This window comes from Antedon bifida, chromosome 3 (genome assembly GCF_963402885.1).
Source record: "Antedon bifida chromosome 3, ecAntBifi1.1, whole genome shotgun sequence".
Taxonomy (NCBI): Eukaryota; Metazoa; Echinodermata; class Crinoidea; order Comatulida; family Antedonidae; genus Antedon; species Antedon bifida.
Genome location: NC_136228.1, coordinates 8,376,727 through 8,399,920, shown reverse-complemented (window position 1 = coordinate 8,399,920; position 23,194 = coordinate 8,376,727). Strand labels below are relative to the sequence as shown.

Below are 23,194 nucleotides of genomic sequence, written 5' to 3'. Positions count from 1 at the left end.
CCTAAAATGTTGACGCAGTTTTATATTTCAAAAGGTTAAATTATTAAACTGGTAAAATATATACAGGTATTCAATTTCTTCTTCGACTTTAAAAAAAATTACCAAAAGGTTTTATTATGTTATTTTTTTTCTAGGCTAAGGTTCAAAGTAAAAATACTGAACAGAATTTAAAATATTGTCAAATTTTATCCATGTTAAAACCGATAATCACAGAGCCTTGAATGAAACGTACGTGGAATAAATATAGAATATCAAAATGCTACAAAAAAGGTCAAATTTTAACAAGTATCTAATAACGAATGATAGGTGCGGAGGTCGCTGCATTTATAAACTTGCTGATTACTTTACTTTTGTGCGACATCATCTGTCCTAGATTCCTGCTATTATGGTGAATTTAAATTTAAACTAAAAGTTAGCGAAGACGTCGTATCCGAAAGGTCACAGCTCCATCTGTCAGTACTTGATGGATAAGACAGAATCCAAGGTTAGTGGTGTCCGTAGTGAGCAGGCGATTTCTGACGAGAAGTATTTAGTCAAGATTACAGTATTTGTTAAAGGGAGATTATGGAGGATTATTTCAACTTGCCAGCTATGCCCTTAACATTCAGATAAAATCGACATGCAGTTTCTGCAAACAAATTCAGCTGATTGCAGACTAATGCAAAACACGGTTGGTATTTTATGTAAACTACCAACGAAACAGCATAAATAAAATAAATACGATCACGCAAGAAATGAGGTCACAGTCACACAACAACATTACTACAAAAAATAATTCCAGTAGCAACCAAATCCTCTTTTAAATTACGAGTAATTTGGCTGCGATAACCTATCGATAAAACGTGTCTTTTACGATGGACAGATCCAATGACAAAACGGCTTCGGCACTATGAAGCCATTATCATTATACGTCGTTATTAGGCGGTGAAAAATGTTTGGAATCGAATCGCCAAGTGGTTTAACTTTGTAATTCATCCTTCATGAACACCGCCCTTTGCAAATTATTTTTTAACAAAATTGCTCTTTTTAAAAATTTTTTTAGTATAAACTAAATTAAAAATAACGAGTATTATTCTGGTGTTTTGCAAAGGAATGGATTCTTGAGAATCTTCAGAATTGTTTGCTTTATTGAGAATTGGTAAATTTGTATCATGTTTATATGTTTTTTGACATACTTTTCATAGTATTATTAAGTGCCACAGAAAATGGTATATATCAATAAATATTATTATTATTCAGCATTTAAAACATTCTCTAGTTTTTTTTGTATAGTAGTTTGTTTAATTAACACCTCAAGGAAGAATGTGTGTTAACACTGATTAAACGACAGTATTTCCATTATAACTTGTTATCATTTAAAGGCGACTATCTCTGGGAAAAAAAGGTATTTAAGTGAAAAACTTGTTATTGAAACAGTTCCCTATGTTGTAATAAAAAACTATTTGTGGAAATTGAATCATGTGTTAATACTAATTTATTCTTTATAACAACAGGAAGATTCGTGTCGGTTTATGATTTTCACCGACAAAGACCCGGTGATCGAGGTCTGCCTTCCATTTTTAAAAATAGCCAATAGTTCTGCCCGACAATGTTTAAATTGAAACAGCTCGTGTTTATAATATGCAAAAACTAAAACAAATTCAGTCTGATTTAATTTTGCTCAATCTTGTAAAAAATATAATAAAAATATAAAATCAGATTAATATTCAATCAGGTCTAAGTATAAATTCAATTTACATGGATTCCAAATTTTGCAAAAAACACAAGTATGCTAGTACAGTCTAAAAGCCAATTTACACAGATGAGCGGTAACGGTAAGCAGAAAAAATGCGTAGCTCAATTGTGTTCTACATGGAATCTGTATCTATCCTCTGCAGAAACCCACCCATTTTCTACGTGCTTTGATTTGTGTAAATGGTCACAAGCAATTTATAGATTCTATATTTTTATTACCATTACCGCTCATCTGTATGAATTGGCATTAATACCCATTTCACCTCTAGCAAAACATTTACACACACGATGCATTTTGTATGGTATTTGTGTTTAAACTGTGGAGTTTTTGCTAGACGGTGTTAGGGATATTAATGTTCCATCAGGCTATAATGATCTTGCTAAATAAATAGAGGAAATTGAACCCACAACCTCTCATGGTAAAAAAAGAACCATATATGCTTGTACACCCGAGTACGAGATATTGTCTTATCCCAGAACATAAAACAAATGAATTGCATGGGATTCAAACCCAAACTCAAAAGTCTCAAATTACAAATATGCAATTTTTAACTGATCTACATGGCAATACACATGCACTGCATGCATTTAGAAGGAAATCTTTAAATTCAAAAATTATAAACATAAATAAAAAATGAAGAAAATTATGTATGGCATAAGTTATCAACTATGATTGATTAATGTGACGTGTAGAGAAGATGTGTATGTATTTTTTACAGTCATTTTAAAATTTCAGTCACATCACAAAAACCGGAAAAAAAGTTGTGAAAATATGATCATTAGTTTAAAAAGAAATTGATTTTGCAAAAGGTTAAAAAGGCATGTTTTAATTCTTTCCATCAATATTTCTGTATTCCTTTTAATGACAATCTATATTGATTTGAAAGGACCAAAAGATTGCTCTAAATTGTACATTTAGTTATACACTAAACACACCAACGAATGCTGGCACAAAATGTCCAAAATTATTTCCACCGGAAACCAAAAAAGTTGATTTTATTAACCTTTCTCTCAGATTGTTAGACACTTGTTTATCTGTGGTCAAGAACCTGACCATGTCTTGTTTTGTTCATCGCATTCTACTGGGATTTAGATACAAAATAACATACCCTTTTGACACCATATAAGGTCATAAATAAATAGTGTAATAAAAAACAAAAATGAAAACCATGCAATAAATGTGAAACCAGTGCTTATTAAAAATATCTTACTCATATAAAATCTTGTTCATGCTTAAATAGAAAAACAGCAACCAAAATAAAAGAGGAAAGATGAAGGCATAAATTATACTTACACAACGTTGCCATGTTGATTAAATGCTGATCTTAGTTCTTCTGTGGTTATATCTTGATCCAAATCACCCACAAATATATTGAAAAGGTCTATAGAGAAAAAATGTAATGATTAAAATAATATCAGGCAAAACTAATAAAAAAATACAATTTACAGTCGCAAATATAAATGCTTTTTCCCACTGTCGCATTTCTTTGTGAAAATTCAAAGGGACTAGGCAGATATAACCTTGGCGTTTGTTACACGAACAATTTGCCGATATAAAATTACCTCTTATGAATATTATTCCAATTAATATAATGATGATTAGGCGTTTTTATTTTTTTGTCAATAATATGGAAAAGAATTTGCAGCAACAAATAGTATCCGGTGTTTTAAAATCGCATGTAGAGCAAAAGGAAAATGTAATACATAAAGGTTAAGTCACTGTGGATGGAAAAAATATATGAAAACTCAAGCACTTGCCATAGTTATGTCTGTATCTACCTTCCACGGTGTTTCCTATATAAATACATAGATGTAAATATTGTTTTGCGTCAAATAATAAATCTATCACATCATATTAAACTAACAATTTTTTTTTTTTACAAATATGGAAAACGTCAACAGTTCTGTTGATTAATGTTGACAAGGCCTGGCAATAAGATGTCTTACGACTTGGATCGTCGTCCGACCCAAGAGATGCTGTAAGTTGATTTGAAATTGTCTTCGCATCTTATCACATAGCAATAATGAATAGAATTGATGGTGTAACAAGATACCAGTGCAGGTTTATATGGATGGAATTAATGGGGAAGTATAAAAAAAAAAATAGGTTGATGTGTTTATGAAGATGTCGTCGGTAATTTGTGTTTGACGGGATTAAATTGTATACGCAAGAATGAGAATTATGACCTAAATAAGATTGCTTCACATTCTCAAATAATTAACACTCTGAGAACAAGAAGGGTAATGAAGATTTACATTATTACTATTACAGTAATCAAATAAAATTAAAAGATGGCTCACCACCACCTACTGCTATATGATGAATATACCATGAAATACATTTATTGTTAATATTTTATGCGACAGAAATGAAATAAATTGTAACCAACTAGCTAAATCAACAACTAAAATTGTTAAAAATGTATTTTATGGCGGACATTTTTAACAGTATCCTATGGAAAAAATAAAACAAAAACAAGTGCCATATTGACCATAGCTAAATGTTATTTCACATAATATGGAGATGAAAAAGTAGTAGTCAGTACAGTTTCTTTTTTGTTAATTTATACATAATTTTACTTTCTATGGACCAAAGATTCCGAGAAAAAAGATTGCATGAATGAATTATCCATTTTGCACATAGATGCAGAGAAACATTAAAATTGCCATACATCACTTACTGTACTTATAAATCAACATGAAAACAATTAGGAGCATAACAAGTAATGAACATACAAAAAGGAGAATAAACGATGGAGAAAAGGATTCCAGAATGAGATTAATACCGTAATTAAGGGTATAGGACGTGGGTCATGATTGATGAGATTATGGGTTTAAATCATGATTAATAGATACTCGTAATTAAACAGCTAAATATTTTAATGATTGTAAATTGACTAACACAAGGAGAACTACTACAACAAATTCAATGTTCGTGTAAAAACATATTCGAAAATACACAGCATACGAGTATAACTTATTGCCCTGATATAATCCCATTATCTTCTGCATGACGGTCCCATGATATAATCCCAAAATGTCACCCTACTTCAGGGGTGATCTAAAACAAATTCAATGTTTTGTGTAAAAATATATTGGAAAATACTGTACACAGTATACGAGTATAACTTATTGCCCTGATATAATCCCACCATCTTCTGCATGACAGTCCCATGATATAATCCCAAATTGTCACCCCACAAAATAACTGAAGAAAACTATTTGTATCACACGGAAAACTTGAAATACTTTGAATATAAAATATTCAATTTTCTCGTTTTAAGGTGTATATTTGATGCCTTGAAAAATGACTTATCACTTAGCAATTCAAAATTATATTCCAATATTTCACATTATCGGGTTAAAATATAAATAATCTTCCATTATTTTTTTTAAACACTTTTTTTTTAAATATAAAATTTATGGGTTATGGCCGAAAAACAATCTTTTCAAGCTATGTTGAAACAATACTATCTTTCTGTTTCATTTTCAGAGAATATTTCAAAATTATATTGACGGAGATGCCGCCGTGTCACATGATCATGTTGATGAGCGGCATCCAAGAATCAATTTCACTTGATTTAGCGATTGACTTTGTAATTTATTACGACTGTATACAAACTAAGTGTGACTAGGTTCAAGTACTGGAGGCAAGTAATATTTGTTATTATGGTATTGCTTTGTCAGACATACAGTGGCGCAAAGTCTAAGACAATCAATGGTCTGCGTTCCGAAATCCAGTCTAAAGCACCACGAATCAATTAAACTGATCTCTTCCATTAATTTTCACTCCACCGAGAACTAACAAACGTAGAAAATGATTTCTTTAAATAACACAAGCTTAAATGGAATCTTTAGTGATTGAAGTTGTAGAATTGAGTAGAAACAAACGTGGGTACACCACCATCAAAAAAGTTACTTTGAAAATTTTAGTTAAAAAATTTAAATGATTGTCAGCATGTAAATTATTATTATTTTTAGTTGTTCTATAGCTTATATTCCAACAACAGAGCAATAAAAACAGGTTATTGATTTGAACACAACTCTCAAGGTTAATAAGGTGTGGTTATAAACACATGTGCCATATAAATTAAGAACAGGTATTAAACATATGGTATGGTATCAAATAACCATAGGATTATAATATCTGGGAATATACTGTAAATTATAGGATTCTATTAATTCACACATTGTAAATTGAAAATTTTAGGAACTAAATTAAAACATTAGTGGCATTCAATTTCTCAATTTGGATGTTCGTTAATATGGCTATGGATTTATAATTTTCATACATAATATTCAATTTCTGGAAGTATTTTAAATTTTAATTATTTAATAATTTTAATATTTTTACAATGTTGCATTGCATAAAATAATAACCAAGACATATATTTTGACCTACAACACAATGGGAATACCCACATATTTTTTTCCTCTGCTGAAGTTGACAGAACAATAGAATTTACCATGCCAAGTAACAATACATGACCAATCATTTCTGAATGTGCATTAAACCCAAAAAAACATTATTTTTTAACATAATACAACAATTGGGAATGATATAAAACAAATTTTGTAATGCTATTAAACTCGGTGAAGATGTTAACTAGAGAATGCAGATCAAAATGAATGCCAAAATCACCTAAACGCAACATCTATCACATTATTGTGATTCTCAGCCTATAATGCATGTTTTACCAAATTTGCAACGACTATCATCATCAACTGACAAGACACAGTAATGCTGTATAATGTCTTTTTCCACCAATCAGAATCATGTAATACTTGATATGATATTCTAGTCATAGAGGTAACCATAAAAGTTGTCAGGGAAAGAAAGGGAATGTAATTACCTTATTAGGCTTTAATAGCTTTCAGGACTCTTAGCCCATTACCCATTTGAATTTCGGTACTTGTGTCGTCTGCAATAACCACTCAGTATTCTGTCATTTCTCACTAAAATACATATCTGATAAATCTATACATAATTACATACCGCTATGTATCTTAATGGAAGAATCGGAATATGAGGAAAAACCAAACCAATCCATCAGTTTGACAATAAAAAAAAAACTGACCCATCTATCAATCAATCACATTTTACACGAAAACTAATAACACATCTAGATAGTCAAAATTCAAATGATAAAATTGTCTGACAAAAAAGATTTATAGCGTTGATATTGATTTTCAGCTCAGTAAATTGTACGCCATATTTGTCGAACAATATTGTCAATTTTGTTTTGAAAAGAATTGGAAAATTTAATATAATCTGTCAGCGAAGATGGACTTAATTTAATTCAAATTGTTTCAAAAACCCTTTTCAATAATAGAATTAAATAGGCACGATATCAATTTACGAACCCAAATGCTTTAAATCCGTCAAAAGTACTAGCCACCTAATACAAGATATATTTTCATTAAATAAAGAGTTTAAAACATTTAACAGGTCTGACTGGCGACACCTTCATATCCAGTTTAAATATCATTCAGAATAAATGTATTAATGTTTGGTAAAGTACAAACTGTACAAGCTTTGCATCTAAATATTTTTAGAAATAATAACATTTATTCAATGTAGTATATTATGTTTATATTGCTTTTTAAAAATATAATGAATTAATATATGAAACACAAAAATGTGCAAAAGAAATTATTATATTATAATATTATTATAATATATAATAGTAACAATATTTTTTACTTTATATTGCACAAAAAAACTGCAAACAAATTTCATTTAAAGAATAAATTCTTCTCACAAAAAAAAAAAATATATATATAAAAGGAAAGAAATAAAAAATATATTTTAATTTCAATTAAATATAATTAAATATAAATTAAATATTAAAAACAATGTTATCTTAAGTTTTTTTTTCTTTTTTTCTATATTTAATAGATTAATGTCTTGCAAGACCCCCGACGGGTGAATAATGAGCGTATCTAGTAAAGTGCATGCGGATAATTATCAGCTGAATGCATTACAAACATGGTCAATACTAGCAACTAACCTCAGGGGGCGTAGCAAACCCCTCGGGGATGCGCCAAACACTTCCCCTTGATCGCACGCTTACAATACCATTGCAGAATAATACAAATTACTCGATTTCATTACAAAGATATTATCGTTGAATGCAATCATGTTGATGAGATAGCGTCAATTCTATGAACGCAATTGAGGAAGAAAGTAACTACTTGCTACTCGTGTAGTTTACCTGCAGTATAACAAGCTACTTTATACAATGTCTCATTCAATGCTACTTAGTGCTATTCAAATATTTGTATTTTTATAGAGTGGAAGACAATTGCCTTAAGTGGATAAGCAGTATACAAGCCCCATTACACAGAGGTTAATGTAACTTATTTCGGTCATCATTTTCTTTAGGATAAATAGAGATGAATATTCAAGTGTAATTGTTTTAAATTTATTATTCATTGTAATGTCATAATATCATTTGGAATAAAATGTATCGATATATATATATCAAAAAGAGATATACAAATAAAAATGTACAAAATTGAAAATATACTGTAGTATTTTGTTTTCCGAACAGTAGGAAAGAATTTGTAACAAAGGGACAATTTGTTGATTAACAATGATCAATTTTTTGTATTAACAAGGGACAATTTTTATTAACATTGGGCAATTTGTTGACTGTATAATAAGGAACACATTGCTGACTGTAATAGAGCAACACATTATTCAATGTATGTTAATATATGCAAATGATATACTAAATGCAAATGTTTCCACCAATGAACAATTTTCCTTCTGATTTTGGTGGTAAATTCACCGTTTTCAAGATTTACAAAATATTAAAAGTAGCAATATATCAAAGGTTAAATTTATGGTTAGATTAAAGTTAATTACATTTGAATAAATTTACATTCATTTATTTTATTTACATTTAAATAAACGACATCTATCATTATTATTAGACGACTTTTGACGTTTTCCCAATTTTCATACATATTTTTGTTGATGGGGCTGAATGAAATCAATAATAAATCCTAGTTCTTAAATAATTTAGTTTGCGTTAATTTAACTTCCATGTCCAATTAAGGATTCTCATCAGTACACACGCCCTAGGACAATCAAATATACACTTTTGTCAGAGAGCAAAAATGTCAATAAATATTTCCACTTAATAATGATAAATTTGCATAAAATAGTCATATTTAATATTTTCAAGACAAAAATGTTTCCTTAAGTAGAAAAGGTTTGTTACTAATATTTGTGTATTATAAATTTAACTTTAATGGTGAATATACTATAAATATCATTTATATAATTTATATTTTATATAGTAACATCAATCAGGTATAATGTGTCAATAATATCAAACAATAAAGTAAACTGGTTTATTTGTATATTTTAAATTTAATTTAATGGTGAAGATACTATAAATATCATTAAATATGATTTATATAGTAATATCAATCAGCTATAATATGCATTAATAATATCAAACAATAAACTGGTTTTTTTAATGTATTCTATCCCCTAAACCTAAAACATCATTTTGGAATGTTTATTCGCCCACCATATTTTCTATAATTGCAATTTTGACGTTATATTATTGCGATGTCTTCAGGCTCGTTTGTAACCATTTCATTCGTTACATCATTAATGTTTGTCATCTAAGTATTATAAACCCTTGATTGCTACACTAGGCGTTTTCCTAAAGGTAGAAACTATTGACACCTTGGATAGGATTTGAACTAAAGACCATGGAATTAGCATTAGATGGTCATCTTTTTCTAGTGTGGACAGGTGGTTAGCATATTCTTGGGGCAAGAGATTGCATAGATTACTGTGTGAATACAGGTTCTTGATTTCACATGAAAAATTAAAGTAATGGTTATAATAAATCGCAAACTTGTAGCATATTTTTACAAATAAATTTGGGTGCTTATACAGTATAACCCCTATTAAAAAAGACATTTTCTGGACCAAACAAAGTGTCCTATTTAGAAAGTTCTCTGAATAGGCCGTTTTGCCCATGTTCGTTTTACGGGAAAATGTCCCCTTAATAGGGATGTTTCCCTGAATAGATGTTTACCATATTGTTAAACATGTATTTGCCATTGCTCGTTTCATGGGAAAGTGTCCCCTTAATAGGTCCTGTCCTGTCCTGTCCTACTGTAAGCATTTACTAAGTTTTAAAGCAACATTAAGTTTGATGTTCTGCACTGCATTCAAACTATTGTGGTATTGTAATAAAGTAATAAATTGCATTGACAAGACATCGGAAATAAACCGCTCCCAAAGGAAATCATGCAAGATTATTTTCCAGCGGCTGATATCAACAAAGTGGAAGACTCAATGCAACATATAGTAAAGACAATACTATCTATTGTAGTAGTTGAATACAGATGATTCGATCAATGATCATCACAAATTCCAAGTAAGTACAGTACTATGACACAGACTGACCTATTAATGACATGGTTCACAACAAACATCAATATACTAATAAATGATTAATTAGATGAAGTTTTAAAAGAACATGAAGTTTAAGTATGTGTGAAAATGAAAGATCATAGTATCATCACATACATTGTACATACAACACAAATTGTATACTCTACTATATTTCATGACTACGACAGAATTTTTATTCTAAGTTGTATGTGTTATCATTGACCATAGTTGGGTCATGAATACATACGCTTATTAGGTAATGTATTGAAGGAAAAAGGACAGAAATAAATTTGAAAGATTATTCTTCTTTTTCATATCTAAAATATAATCAGATTACACAACAATAAACCAATTTCAACCGAAAATCATTGTCGACTCAAAAGATCAGACTGAAGATTTTCTTCTGGAAAGCTAAGCTATTATTAAAACATTTTAGTATCGAGGCAACATACTAGCTACCTACAAACTTTAGGGTTGGTTTAATATCACCCACATGCGTATTATGATAAAAACATTTAGATGTTATAATATATATCTAGAGGGATTGCCACCTTATATTTAGGACAGTGAAATATACTAATGGCAATATATATATGCAGAAAAGAAACTAGTTTTTAATACTATAACACATTAAATGACGTCTGAAGATATAAACAGAAAGAAAATGCAAAATATTTAATGTATTTGTGTCGGAATAAACGTTTAAACTCAATATGCAAGGTATTGGCAATCGCTTGAATAATCGGCATACAAGTATTCGTAGAAGCTAATACCCAAGGTAGGAATTAAAAGGATAACAACCAGATACGTATGCTATGGGCAACCCTTTAATAATGTGCACACACGTTTTTTATTAAGAAGAGACAATACAACATTGTTGCCATGAAAGATTGCAACTATTTCTCCATATGCAAATTATGTGATGCAACATTAACATAACCCTTTAATCTAACCTTCCACGATACAGGAATCACATGTGTGAACATGTGAAGCTGTATTAAGGAATTTGCCTGATACTATGGCATTATTGGCATTTCCTTTGACATGTTTTCATATTACATACAAATAATGAATGTTTATGAGTTAGGAAGAATTCATGAGTGTACACACTAGCCATGATATAAAAAAACACTAGCCATGATAACAAACATGTTGAATATGCGAGAATAATAAAGCATTTAAACTCAACCCAGTATTCACAAAAGATTCATGAGGCTGTTTCGACAGAGGAAACGATGAACGACAAATCCAAAGATTTAAGATCAACGTTTACAAATTCTCACTAGTACATCAACAATGAAGAGACTAAATTTAATGCTTAAATCCAATTAGTTACTCAATATCGCACACTCGTCAGGAAAAGGATATTTGATTCGATTTATTCAGCACAGTTGTAAAATAGAAATGCTGAGCCCTTTTTATTCCTTCGTAAATTTCATTTTAAAGGCAAAAATTGTGATTGTTAAACACAAAACCAGTACTGATCTCAGGCCTAAAGTCTGTATCTGTGAATTGATATGTCAGGATGTAAGAATAACAGCACGATGATTGAGTAATTATTTGAAGTGCTTTAGATCAGCTTGTACAATTAAGTAACTGTGTGTATTACTGAGTAATTAGATAATAGTGTAGTTAGTGTAATTAGTTAATTAATGGTGTTAAGTGTATTACACAAATTAATTAAGATTACACTGATGCGATACACTCAATATAACTTATACAAATATTCAAGAGTTCAACAGAAACTCCTTATTTGGAAGACTGTAAGAAACTGCATTAATTTAATAAGGCATAAATTTCTACAGTGGGTCTCAACAGTGCATTTAATATGACCCATGAATAAAAAAATCAATATTAGGGAGAAAAAAAAAAATTAAAACCTAAGCTTCAGGAGGCTTCACAAGCTACACTTTATCTGGCCCGCAAAACTATTTCTAAATTATAAATCGGGGGGCCCAAACAGGAATTGTTGATCTATGCACTGTAGCACCCAATTTGGGTAATGAACCAATAGGATCTTGTCGAGTTTCGTCTCTTTTGGCACCAAATCTAATAGAGGCATTTGTGTTTTACACAACCATAATACTTACTGTCTTTTTTACTGCTTGGCGTGGTTGCCCAGTTAACCTTGATTGGCTGAAAGATATAAAATAATAACATATTTAAATAGACATGAAATGAAAAAGCAGACAACAAAAAATGGCAAGCAAGTCTCCCATTACAGGATAGACCTATATCACGCTTATAAACGAGGTTTCATTGGACGTTTAAGTGTGGTAGAAATCCTGACACTAGGTCAGGATTTGAACCCTGTACTTTGGGATTGGAAGGCAATCGTGTAAATGAAGATATTACAACAAAACATCATAAATAGAAGGTAAATCTTACAAAGAAAAAGGTTATATAATGAAAGGTTAATTTTAAATATAAGACATGAGAGGACATTGAACGTATTTTTTATAGTAAGGCTGCCAAGAAAGCTTTGCAATTTTGATATTTCAGACATTAAATGACAAAAACACAGTTGAATTAACATAGGAATTTAATAAACGTCATTACTCAAGAAAAGACTTAAGTAGAAGAGGTACATCCACGCATGATGACCGACGTGCGAAAAAAAGTACTTTATAAGGTCGGGTCGATCCCAGAAGGACGAAGCTACCGGTCTCCAAACATTAGCTTATAATTGGTCTAATACCCTTTAACACTTTTTGATCTCGCTAAGCTGTCCCTTGGGTGCACTGATCTTGTCAAAACATCTTGTGCTTGCCAAACATATCGCACACCTCTCTTGATCGAACATTAATTACTTTTTGAGCCAAAACCAATCATATTCTTTCCAGCAAGATATATTTATATTTTAATAATAATATTAGTCAAGCAGACGTCATACTATGGAAACAAACCCATTCAAAGGTTATGACTATGAGTGAAAGTATCAAAAGTAGTAGTAGTACACTAGATATTTGTACTATTTTATATTACAATATCTGAATGATTATTTTTCTGAGAAATGGTTATCTTCTAAATTACATTTTTATCAAATGAGGTTTATCACAGACCACCTAACCAAATGAAGTGAGTCACAAAATCTTTATGCAAATGAGCTAGGTCACATGATGCCATTAACCATACGTTGTATGACCCAAAGATATAATCGAGTTCATCATATTTTGTAACTCTTTTGAAACGGCTCGTTGTCGAGTATGAAATAGATCCCAGATTATTTTCAAGATGATAATGTCTGTTCGGCTTAGCGTATATTATCGCTGCGATAATTTGTAAGAGGAAAGACAAGCTTTGCTGAACAAGCAGACGTAATTATTTTTTATCATCTTTATTTTTTTTAAAAGGCTTTGCGATCAACAAATAACATTCAATTCCAATTTATATTCAGGCTATTACTCTGTAATCATTAACGCCTCTGGAAGATGTTGGGATTTATAAACTTATCGGGATGTACCATTATCATGTAAACCCATGAAAAATCCCAATGAAATAATTTTCAACACAACAACCTACTGTAATCTCAAAAGAACCATGGTGTATCACTATCAACAAAATATTAAATGCATTTTCATAAAAAAATAAATAAATAAAATTCGAATTTTACTATATCTGAACATAGTTGAGATAAATAATTGAATGAACAAATTGCATATTGCAAGAACTACAACCTTTTAACTAAAATGCATTATGTAAACAGATATTCAATTTTATAATCTACAAACATACTCAGAATACTAAAACCTTACATTTCAATAATAGCAGAATCTAATTTATGTGATTCAAATAATATTATAATTGTGTATAGTACTATTATAATCGTTCAACCAACTCTCCTAAAACACTGACCCACTAGAGAGACACTTTTAGGATCAAACAAAGTGTCCCCTTGATAGGGATGTCCCCTGAACAGGCCATAGTGACTCTATGTCCCAATGGAGAGGCTCAATGTATAATGAAATAGAGATTTTGTTAAGCCATCATTTTTTATACCAAGTTTATTAAATACTTAGCTCCTACAAAGCTAAAAAATTAGAACACATGAAAAAGGGCTTTATAATAATGACAATTTATTGATAAGCAAGCAGAGATGTGTCTTATGGACATGGCAATCATCTATTATTGCAACAACTCTAATTTTCATAAACACACAAGTAATTGGAATGTAGCTCTAAAAAACCAACCTACACGACACATCAAAGAAATAAGTGCGGACGCACTATCAAAGAAAAGTATAAAAAACTGTGTATTGACCGACTTCTGAATTAATATTCTTTGGAAAGTAAAGTAAAACTAGAAAAAGTATTACTACTATTTATAGTGTAATTCTTGCTCAATTTCTGTCTTATCAACTCGCAAATTAATTTGATCTTTCTTATGAGCTCTTCCATCCATCTAAAGCCTACCCTTTCTTGATCGAAAAATAATGAAAGATACTTTGTATATTTTTATGTTGAGTAAATGAGACCAAAAAATAAATAAAAACTTTGTTTTTGGAGGGTAAATGAAGGACGAATTGACCAAATACAGTTCCAATTATAAACAGATTAATATTTTGTATCATTTTCGTTAACAGTTTCAACAACAGGAAATTCACCTATCATCTTAGTCTTCTTCTTTTTTTTTTATTGAATGTTTTTGTAATGTAGATTTGATTGGCAACAATATGAATGTGTTTGAGTCATAATAAATGAAATCAAAATTAAAAGACAGTTTCCTACAATTTGTTCAGCAAAAAAAAATCTTGAATACAGACTAAATACTAATTAAAATTACATAGACAGGATAATAAATTGAGAAAAAAAATGTTTTCGAAGATTATGAATTTTTATAAATTTGAACAATTGTACTTATAATAGTAAATTGTGAAGGTGGTTGATGAACCACAACCAAATTAATAGGTTTAATCTAAATTGCATGGGTATTATTGCATTTAAACTAGTAAAAATGAATTATTTATTAAAAAAATAACAAAGAATAGATTGGCATGGTATCAATAAATAAAGTATTGCAAGGAAGACAAATTGATGAAGATGATGAATATGTTAATTGAGTCAAGTAGTGTTATTAGATGGTGATTAACCTTTTCTATAATAAATGTGCTACAGGCAGTATGAATGATAACAGCAATCACCTATATATAGGTTCATATTCCAAGCAATCTGCCATGTAAAACAACTTTCAACCCAAATACAATCAATTTGCACTTGATATTGCAACATACATTTTAAAAACAGTGACAATGAAAAGGAACTATTTAAAAATTGTAATTGAGTAGAACCTCTATTAGGGAGGTATGGGTTGACCGTAGTGTTGAACATATATTTTGCCTTTGCGTTTAACAGGAAAGTGTTCCTATGAAGGAATTTTACTGTATTGTATAAAGTATATCCCAATGACTGTGGTATGAGCAAAAGGACTTTGACAGAAAAATGTCCCCTAAATCAGAGTGTTCCACTGTATTCTAAAAACAGAGTTTTACTGTATTGTATTAAAGTATATCCTAATGAGTATACTGTGGGCAAAAGGACTTTAAAAAAGTTCATATTCTAAGTTATAATATTTATCTAAAGTACTTTGAAATTTATATACAGTATCAACCAGATTTATACATAAAACAAAGGTGGTTTCTCGTTTCTATTATCATTCTATCAGACATAAATGCTGGTATGAATTAGTAAAATAATAACCATCGATAAAATTCTTTTAATTTCAATTAATCTCAAACCACCTGTTGCTCACAGTACATTTCAGTACAGTTGGGCAGTCTGTCCTACTATTTGCTATCATATTCAAATAGGCTAAAACATATTGTTATTATATAATTAGTTATCCGCTTGGTATACCAAGCGGATAACTCCTTGTTATTGTATGGGATCAATAGTTTTTTTCTGTATTATTCTTGGATCCTTCCTTCCTTTTTGTGAGTCGCGTTTCTCTAAAATGTGTAAACATAACATTTCATAACTTTTACAACATATGGGCATTTACGTGAAGTTGTGCACCTCCTATTTTTGAATGACGTCATAGTTGCGCAACGTGACTTACGCGCAATTTTATGAATTTCAATGATTGATTATAGATTAAAAACCAAAAGTCATTTAGTATTGACACTTTGACAAAATTTAAGTCATATCAGGGGCAAACTTTCTACGGATTAAAAATGGCATGTTTCACAAGAAGTTACGCGCGCACGCGCATTTAAAATTTCAAAATGCGCAAAATTAATTTCTAATCAACTTTTTATGCGTTTCTTGTCATTTTGAGCATGTCAAAAATTCCCACGGGCGCGCAATCTTTTACGCACGCGGTGCGCACGTAGCGTTAAAAACATATTTTTTTCTCTTGAATTATATTTTTCAAGTCTTTCCTAGTAATTTTGAAAACAATTTAGACCTTTTCCAGTTTAAATAACGCCATACGAACACGTTGAATTAGACAATTCGTGCGCGTTTTTTATGAAAAAGCTTAAAAAATCGTCAAAATTATGTCTTTTTTTAAACAGTCATAGTTTCTAAAGTAAACCGTGAACCGTTTATTTTTATTACAAAATCTAGAAGTTGATGAGTTGTAGATATCGGATCATGCATCGATAAGGCTAAAAAAACATTGTGACGTCATCGTATGGCCACACGAATGTAAAAATTAGGATTTTTGTCTCTTTCGTTATTGCTCATCACATTCAATGGAGCGCATCACGCTTATCTGTATTCCTTTTTCTCCTAAATTTATATATTGTGTAGGTCAATCAACTTTCTTTAGCATGAGATAAAAATATTTTAATTTTTATGACGTCATCATGCCTAAAAATTTTAATTACGTGGGTCATTAATTTCATCTTTACAGTAAATTTTAATCTGTAATAGCTCGTAAGAATAAAATGTGATAATCACGATTAAAACGTTTTCTGGAAGCTATTGGATTGTAGATACGAATTCATGTAAACATTTTGCCAATCGGATGTTGTGACATCATCATATGGCCAGTTGAATAAAAAAAGTCGTATTTTCATATTTTGCGTAATAGTTCATCACATTTAAAAGGGTGCGCATCTATATTTTACGTATTCAAATTTCTTCTACACGTTAATATGTTGTTCCTGAGATAATTTCCTCCAGAAATTGCTATTTAAGTGTTTCATTTTGATACCGTCGCCATGTTAAAAATTGGAATAAATGGCGGGTCCCGTAATTTCACCTATTCTACACTGTATGTAATATGTATACAGATTATACTCTTTGCATGTATATACTATATGACACAAATTGACAGAATTCAGCACTAACAGCATATCATATTCTTCAGTTCTTGTCATAATGCCATAATCTTTATCTGTGTGCAATATTCCAACGTATGACGTGCACGTGGCGTTTGTCGTTGTGCGGATAACTAACTCGTCAAAGTGACGAGTTTCATGTCTAGTTCAATTATTAGATTTATTGAAATCAACTAAACTATTTGTGATTGAAGTTACTAAAGATGATATACATTTTAGATTTAGAAGATACAGAAGAGTACATTGATGAACTTTCTTTATATCGAACAAAGTAATCAATTCATTTTCAAATCACAATTTTGTTTCATTCTTTCTTAATAAGAACAAAGTTTCACATCACATGAACTTTTATTACATTAAACATTATTTCTTTCCTAATCGTACTAAAATCATGGTAATATAGTACGGTCAAATTTAAAGTGTTCGGCATAGTTAACCTACAATAAAGATTTAAATGGTAGATTCAAAAAAGATTTTAATATATCTATATTTAATGCTGTAAAATGATTGAATCTGCCGACGGAAAATGATCCAAAAACGTACTTGTAATGAAATATATTGAAGACAAATTTAATCTTACATAGCTGTTACAATTTGATTCTTCTTCTTTATTATCCTCTACAACTGCAGATTGAATTTGATGATCATCGTAAAATCATAAATATATCATAACTGACATGTATTATTATCACAATAATCTAAAACTCAACTGCTACTAAACCAGGCCACTTTGCAGTTATTTGACGACGTTCTACGGGCCATAAGGTGAAATCATTTTTTATTAACAACATTTTAAACACAATAGCTCTAGAAGCAAAGGAAGAGAATAATAATGATAATAATAAATAATCGATGGTTAAAATTTAGTCGTTTTCGAGTATTGAACATTTCGCCATTATCCAGTCATGTTAGTAATAAATGAGAGGATTGAATATTTTTCATCAAATAAATAAACTGATGACATATTCTCATCAGACAAATCCGCGAGGATTTCTATTAATCGTAATTGACTTGTATTCATAGGATGTTTCTAGTATACAACGCCAAATATCAATTTGTACACTACAGTGCTTTCAACTAAAATGCTGTTAATTTTAGTATAAGCATGATTATATTCTTAATGAATGGAATAGGTGTTTTCATGTTTGAAATAAAGTGCACAAACACAACAAAAGTATTCTCATAATATGTTGATAAATTATATTTACAAAAGTATCGGGAATAAGTTATAAAATATTGTCAAAATATTAATATTGATAGGAGTTGTATCATACATTTTTTAACCTAGTTGTGGACCTTTCAGTTAATGTACTAAATAATAATTACACTAGAATATAGGACATCTTTGGGACTAACAAATATTAATATTATTACTGTTCACATTTTTGAAAAATGATATGTCTTGCGTTATTTAAATACTACTTAAAATACAAAACTCATTTTTTGATTATTATCAAACTTTCTTTTTAATCAAAATTATCATTATCCCCATGAATCAACACGAAACATAGGCAACACAAAAGGATTGTTACGGCTCGTTCTCAGCATGAATAGGCACTCGGGAGCGGAGACAATAACCTCAAATAAAATCCCTTCCGCCACATTACCAGTAATAACTAGTTGCAAGCCATCAAGCCTGTTTCGTGTTATTTCTTATCGATTTAATCCATTACCAGATCAATACGATTCCCACACAATGCTTTGGATAGACAGAAACCTATGTATTGTTTCTGACCCTTTCTTCATCTAAACCCTGGGAATTTACCCAGCTCTGCGTACGAACTCGTGTGAGGATGTGCCTCATGTCGATTGGCTGGGACGAGTGGTGAAAAGCAAACAAACTCATCATCGTCCTGTATTGATTTTGTCGAGTAGCCAACTGATTTATTTGTGAGAAAAGAAAGATTTTCAACAGATGTCTGACTAAGTTTTGTTTTATTTTCGAATTAAAGGTTGAGGCTGAAAAATCGATTTATAAACAGCGACAAAACAGTTTAATTAAAACTAATATTTCAGATGTTAAATTTTTTTTTTATATTTGCTTTTGTCAAATTCTAGTATAACCTAAAAATACACAATTTGTAATGATAAATTGACTATGAATTTCGTAATTATTATTATTATTAAATATGAAAAACTTGACATAAATTCAAATTTTTCATGTTTAAAAAGAGATTAAAACTGAAAGATTGCCTTTATGGCAATCCATTCAAATTAGAAAATGTTTGGTACTATTAGGTAAATATTAAGAAGCTAGCCTAATGGTCCGTATATGTCTGCAGACATAACGCACAGCTAACGTGTAGGAATCATCAAGCCGTAACAAAAGTCAACTCAAATTTGAAAACAAAACGAGTAAATAACAGTATTTAAGACCGTTGTCTGTTGATAACATTACAAAAATGTAGAAATATATAGAATTTTGTACAAAAATTAAATAATGGTTATTTTAGAGGATTAAATATACTAAATAAATGCAAATAATCTTTTTGTGAATCAAACAAATGAACAAGATGAAATATTATATAGAAATTTATAATATTTTGAAATAAACAAAGACCTTTGAATAATGCTTAAGAAAATTCTCAAATTTAATATCCTGAAAATAAAACAGAAAAGAAAATATTCATATCCATAATGAATATTATGATATTAGATTGTCATAAAAGTGCACTTTTAGGAGCAAGTAATAAAAGGCAAAAATATTCATATTTCTAATGGAAATTACTATCAATAATCATAAAGAAGAGAATTTACGTTGTCATAGGTTGATTTTCATAACATTAGTTATTCATATTTAGGATGTCGAATATATAGCCACCTCGGTAATGGTATGCAGTTTCATCGAGTATGATGCAGATCACCGCAGAGGCTGCTGTGTTAGTATGCCTACCAGCTTTTAATGCAGTCAAATGACTATGCAACTTGGCTAATAAAGTACCATACATTCCTCTAGTGTGTACTTGTCTAATATTATAAAAGCTACACTTCTTGTTTTTGCATAAAATGGCTTACTCTACTGCTATTTTATATTCAAGTATTTCCGTTAAATGCATTATTTCAAGTTTAGTACATGGTAATGTGTAATATCAAGAAAACTAGACTTTTTGGTTGCATAACATTGCTTAAATTCTGTTACTTTTTATGATTATAGATACGTGGTAATGTTAAAATTATTCTGCTTCACTACATTTTCTTTCTGCCATAACATACGATTTTTTAAAGTTTTGAGTCAGTAACTGCAATATACATTGTGTATGAATAACCTAACAATCTTGCTAAATATTGCATACACAGGTTAAACAGAATGTAGTAACCCCAGCAGAATAATTTTGCTAGTCCATATACAGTATTTATGCTTTAGTATTAGTACTATATATATAATCCTATTTTGGGTCTATCGTACCCTACTTTTATGTCTGATTTCACAAATCCCATGTATAGTCCCAGTACTGACTGTTGGTCTGGATGTAAGCCCCTCTCTAGCCAGTTCAAACAAGTGTTTACAAGAAATACTTTTTAACCATTTTTTTCCTAAACCAGGGTTTCTCCGGGTACAGACCTACCCCACAAAATCAGCCCAATTTCGTGTTCGTGGTAGGGGATTATAATAGAGGATATACGGTAGTTATTTTTCTTTCAATTCAAAGGAATTACTTTGAATTTTGAGACTTATGTATGTATCTAGACTTCCTGTGTAAAATGACCTACTGTTACTTCATTATTAAAGCATCTAAATGTTGGTCGATCCATGTTTGGATGGATGAATATCACAATGCAATTATTGCAATTAACAAAGCATTGTCTTTGTTAAAATATGGACAATCTCTACTTTAACATAAAACGGTTAAACTCCCATCATTATATTCTACTTAATTTATCTGTAGTATATTCAAACTCAACTACGTTAATCTTGGTACACATGGTCAGTTACGATCACAAGCAATCCAAGATACTACCATTGCAACCAATCGACCCACCTGATTGCACAGCGCACTGTAATTATAACCCACGAGGGATTTACAGACACGATTGACAAATCCTTCTGACTAAACCAGATTGTAAGCATATTACACGCGTCAGTTTAGGTGACAAGTTGTGCTGAGCTTTTTAAATGCGATTGGTATTTAGATTAATATACAGTAATGATGGTATTATCTTAGCGAAACATCTACAACCTTAATATATTATTTTTTAATTAAAGTGGAAATAAATTCTTATATACATTCAATGATTGCTTTAGTTATTATTATCATTAATCTTAATTATTGTCAATTATTGGTGTTGATTGAAACTGAAAACAAACTAGCGTTGTGTAATTTGCACTTTGCAATGTTGCTTTATTTATTCACTATCGGTATGTAATGAAACAAAAAAACGTAATATTAAACAGCGATAATTGAAGAGTACATAATATTATTCTTACAATTATTCTATTTAATATCAATTTATTACTAAAATATAAACCAACCTGGATTGAAAACCAACAAACGATCGATAGCGGACGACGCGCAGCAGACGACGAATAGCAGACAAACAAAATGTAGGCCAAGTAAAACTATCGCCTCATTTCATTATTATTCATATTTGTTGCCTATGGTTACATAATAAAGATTGTGTTAAAACATGGTAGTATACAAATTAGCAAATGAAGGACTCGCCATTAACCCGCATAACCAAGTAAGCACAAAATGTATTCATGTTTATTCATGATGTCAAAATTGAACTGTATATCAAATGTATATCTAAATAATTAAAATGTCTATACTTAAATCATAACCAGAACATGCACTCCAATTGTGAATTTCTGTCTAAAAAGGCGGTCATGTTTTTCACACGAAACTTATCTTCATGCAAGCGAAAAACATTATGCGAATCGTAATTTAATTGCATAATATAAGTGTATGAATCCTAAACCAAATACATTTTTAAAATATAAAATAAAAATATATATGCAAGGCAAATTTATTTTTAACCAAATAAATTTTTAGCACACTTCTAGGAGAATATTACTATCTCTCTTTATTAAATGTAGGACACTTAGCATTTAGATAAATTCAAAATTTTTCTTTCACCTGAATATATATTTTTTGTTTTTCCTAAGGGCAAACAATCAAAGGAATACGTGAATGCGTATATCGGAAAAATTAACCCGAATCCAAATAGTTAAAATAGAAACTGGTACAGAGTGTGTTGTTGGTAGTTGGGAAATTTGATATATCCTTAGACAAGCTGTTAGTGTGTGTATCATTGATACATAAAGCTTTTGTTGCGTCTCTTAAAATAAAATGCAAAAATGAAAAATTGCAAGCTGCATAAGTTTACTACTAAAACATAATTTGAGAATGAACATTTATTTATAACACACATATCCAATGTATCAAGATTTGTAGTGAATTCCATAGTTATACATCTACCTCTACCTTTAAATTTATTAAAACAATTATGTATAATTAGCTCACACTAACAAATTACAATGATTCAAATATAAGTACACTTAGAGGAATGGGCTTAATTCATGAAAACCAAACATAGTGAGTCAGCGTATAATTTATGCATGAAGTTTAATCCAAATATAGCGTGGGCGTATACACCAGGGTGGGTTTATATACCTCGGGCTATGCTTCTACCCACGTCAATATGCTTACAGTAATAGTGCAACTGATTGAGATACAAACCCCACCCCTTCAAAATTGGGTCGAGTTTCTGGAACTATTTTATTTAATCTTCAACATAAAAGCCAAACGCATCTG

General features: G+C 30.2%; 1 protein-coding gene across 2 annotated transcripts in view; it reads right to left on the bottom strand.

The window, feature by feature from the left end:
- The window catches only part of LOC144836793 (nucleolysin TIAR-like), an 86,926-nt gene that overhangs the window by 18,243 nt on the left and 45,489 nt on the right, over window positions 1-23,194 (bottom strand). The window contains exons 5-7 of one of the 2 annotated variants that reach the window (XM_078691650.1): window positions 12,250-12,295; window positions 3,493-3,528; window positions 3,029-3,116 (exon numbers count right to left, since the gene is read on the bottom strand). In XM_078691650.1, the coding sequence (XP_078547776.1) occupies window positions 3,029-3,116; window positions 3,493-3,528; window positions 12,250-12,295 (170 nt within the window). The remainder of the gene's footprint in view (window positions 1-3,028; window positions 3,117-3,492; window positions 3,529-12,249; window positions 12,296-23,194) is intronic. The other variant, XM_078691651.1, reaches the window with a different exon arrangement.